A 3,923-nucleotide genomic window follows, 5' to 3' on the forward strand; every position below is an offset into this window, starting at 1 on the left:
TTTTTTTATTGGTGTATGTCTTTTGTTTGAGTTTTGTGTGTGTGTTTGTTTGCTTGATGTTTTCTTATGGTTTATAATACTTGTTATTAGATTTGGATGAACGATAAAAAGAGAGAGAGAGAGAGAGAGAGAGAGAGAGAGAGAGAGAGAGAGAGAGAGAGAGAGAGAGAGAGAGAGAGAGAGAGAGAGAGAGAGAGAGAGAGAGAAAGAGAGAGAGAGAGAGAGAGAGAGAGAGCGTTATATGTTTTACTATGTTGCATGCAATTATCTATTTATTGTTGTTGTTGCCTATACCCTTTAACTTATATAATTCACTTCTTTTTCCAAAGTAACGGACTAATTTCCTGTTTAACTTTGCTTAATTCTAAGTTCATTCATTCATTTGAGCCGTTTGTCCTTATCTACATATTTAAACACACACACACACACACACACACACACACACACATAAACACACACACATAAACACACACACATAAACACACACACATAAACACACACACACACACACACACACACACACACACACACACACACACATACATATAGCACACACATATATAAACACACACACACACACACACACACACACACACACACACACACACACACACACACACACACACACACATCAACACACACACACACACACACACACGCACACACACACACAAAGTGACATCCACTCAGCACACAAAACCCAACACAGTACACTTACCTAGACACTGATGCATGTGTACACTTACACATCCACAGAAAGGAAGAAACAGCACAATTTTTGCATCCCAATAGAGAGCTGTCAAGCGTGTCTCCTGTCATGATGGTAATGACAGTCGGGATTGACAGGTTCATAGAGGGGCTTGTGTGTGTGTTGCGTAATCTGTGTTATACTGAAAGTGTGTAATGTTCATAACAATTCATTTGTTTTTTTGTTTCTTTTTTCTCTCCCTTTTCTTTTTACTTTCCTTTATCCTCCCGCTTTTTTTTTATCTTTTCTTTATTCCTTTTTTTATATTTCCATTCTTCCTTTCACACTCTTCGTTTACTTTTTTTTTTCTTTTTTTTTCCCTCCTCCTCTTCTTCTCTCCTCTCTTTTACACATTTACTTATCCCTCTCTCCTCCATCCTTTTTTCACCCACATATTTATCCATCTCTCCTCCATCCTATGCCCCATTCATTCATCCTTTTCTACTCCTTCCTTCTCTCCCATCTATTTATCCTTCTCTCCTCCCATCACCTCTTTCTCCCATCTATTCATCATATTTTCCTCCATCCTTCTCTCTCCTTTCTATTTGTCCTTCTATCTTCCATCCATCTCTCTCCCTTCTATTTATCCTTCTCTCTTCCATCCTTCTCCCTCCCTTCTATTTATCCTTCTCTCTTCCATCCTTCTCTCTCCCTTCTATCTGTCCTCCTCCCCTCCCTTCTCCCTCCCTTCTCTTTGTCCTCCTCCCCTCCCTTCCCTCTCCCTTCTATTTATCCTTCTCTCTTCCATCCTTCTCCCTCCCTTCTATTTATCCTCCTCTCCTCCCTTCCCTCTCCCTTCTATGTATCCTTCTCTCTTCCATCCTTCTCTCTCCCTTCTATCTGTCCTCCTCCCCTCCCTTCCCTCTCCCTCCCTCCCCCTCAACAGCTAGCGAGACACCTCATGGCGAGTCCGGTGTGAGTCAGGTCTCCATCTCGCGTTCCTCTTAAGCCCTTGGCCAGCATAAGAGCATCAAGAGGAAAGAAGAATAAAGGAGAAGTAGAAGAGAGAGAGAGAGAACGAGAGAGAGAGAGAGAGAGAGATAAAGAGAGAGAGAGTGACGCCTCAGAGAAGAGGGTCTGATGCTCTTTCTCTCTCGACAGTTTCAAATTTGTTCTTGTGTGCGTTTTCTGTGAGTGATATTGTGCTTTGTGAAGTCTTTACATACATACATGTGCGTACCAAGTGACTGGATTGTGCGATACTTGTTGCTCATTTTGCCGTGAAAAAAAATACATGTAATTGAAGGAAAATAAAAGATTTCGGTGCAATAAAAGAAGAGAAATCGAAGGCGAATCGATATACATTCGTGAGTGAGGCTTTATTCGTGTAATTGGGGTTCCTCGCCGAGTCCTACTTGACCGACCAAGATGGTGCTGTTGTGGACCCAGCACGAGGGCGAGCGCCTCGAGCCCCAGCCCACGGACGAGCAGCTCCTCCAGAGTCCCCGCAAGGATGACAAGGACAACCTCAAGCCCTCGACCTCCAAGGCCCCCGAGAGCGCGGCCGCCGTCGCGACCACCTCCTCCTCGTCGCCCGTCCCGACGATCAGGGTCGAGGACCTGAGCGTGGAGGTCGAGGCCCAGCCGCCCTCCGAGAAGCACGTGGTCACCCTGCGCCAGGTCTCCGACGTGATCAAGAGGAGCGCCTTCCTCCCCTCTCCCTCTCCGCCCGCCCCGCCCTCCTCTCGCCACGCCCACTCCTCCACGTCCTCCACGGCGTCCTCCTCGTCCGCCTTCCCCTCCCCGTCCTCCTCCCCCTCGTCGCCCCCGTCCCACCCCCGCTCTCCGCCCCAGCCCGCGCCCTCGAGCTCGCCCTCGGCCCTCGAAGGCGCCATCATCGAGGAGATCTCCGTGGACACGCTGGAGGTGGCCTCGTCCTCCGCCGAGTGCGTGACCCGCCTCCCGCCCGAGAAGACGGCCACGCTGGGCCCCGCCATCAGCCTCGAGCGGAAGGAAGGAGGCGAGGACGAAGGCGAGGCGGCAGGAAGGAAGAAGAAGCAGCACAAGAGGAAGTTCTACACGCTCCCCAGGAACTGGAGGAGCAAGGCGGCCGACTTCATCCTCACCAAAGGTACAGTCACACGCCTCGAGTCGGCGTTCCTGGTGGCGGGTTGGCTGCGGGCTCCTCCTCTGGCCCTTCTGCCGGGTTCTCTTTGCAGGTCACTCTCCAAGCTCGTCCTTCCAGGTCCTTCTTTCAGGTCCCTCATTTCAGGTCCTTACCTCCGAAAGTCGTGCTCTTTCCAGGTCACTCTCCAAGGTCGTCCTTCCAGGCCTGTCTTCCAGGTCCTTCTTTCGGGTCCCTCGTTTCAGGTCCTCACCTCCGAAAGTCGTTCTCTCTGTTCTGGCGCCTTCCTTTGCCGTGCACTGGGACCCCGATTCCCCCAATACCTGTCGTCGTTCCAGGTGCCCGGTGACCTGCGAATCGCTGATGAGATTCTCGGCCTCATTGATGTTTGTGAAGTCCAAGTCCTCATTGATGTTTGTGAAGTTCATGCTTTGTAGAGGATTTATCTCTCTTGCGGATTTTTTTAGCAGCTTTTTCAGTATCGAAGGATGGATTCATCATTAGTATTCGAATCTAGATGGTCATTCTAGCTTACTAGCATTATTTCTATGACAGTTATAATCATGTTTTAATATAATCTTCAACGTTGTCATGATCACTTTATCATTACAATCACCATTACCATGAATCATTTTATAGACCCATTAGGCCTACCGAAACGAACCAATGTCAACTGTAGGGAAAGTTTCCCTCTCCCCCTCTCTATCTATCTATCTGTCTATCTGTCTCACTATCCCTCTCTCTTTCTCTCTTTCTCATTTATGATCTCTTTGCTTTGCCTCCATTTCTTTATTTATAAATCCTTATCTCTACCCACCCTACTTCCCTCTATTCTCTCCACCCTCCTCCTCCTTCCCTCCTCTTTCCATCCATCCTCCCTCCTCTCCTACCTCCCACCCTCCCTCCACTCCCTCCCTCCCTCCCTCCTTTCCATCCTCCCACCCTCTCTCCCTTCCTTCCTCCCCCCCACCCTCTCTCCTTCCCTACCCCCTCCCTCTCCCCATATCTCTCTCTCATCCGCTGCTCACTGCAAGTTCCCGGATGCTCGTATTCCGTGAACACTCTGTATGCAAATTGGCGAGCCAGAAGATCGTTAAGCTTGCGATCATG

The 3,923-nt window shown here is 48.9% G+C and overlaps 1 protein-coding gene across 1 annotated transcript; it reads left to right on the forward strand.

Moving 5' to 3' along the window:
* Positions 1–1,983: 1,983 nt before the first annotated feature.
* LOC138861120 (serine/arginine repetitive matrix protein 2-like) lies at positions 1,984–3,250 on the forward strand. The gene has a single exon (XM_070119957.1). It carries the CDS (start codon positions 2,117–2,119, stop codon positions 3,248–3,250), a length of 1,134 nt encoding a protein of 377 aa, XP_069976058.1. The 5' UTR covers positions 1,984–2,116.
* Positions 3,251–3,923: the final 673 nt, after the last annotated feature.

The sequence above is a fragment of the Penaeus vannamei genome, unplaced genomic scaffold (assembly GCF_042767895.1).
Source record: "Penaeus vannamei isolate JL-2024 unplaced genomic scaffold, ASM4276789v1 unanchor921, whole genome shotgun sequence".
NCBI lineage: Eukaryota > Metazoa > Arthropoda > Malacostraca > Decapoda > Penaeidae > Penaeus > Penaeus vannamei.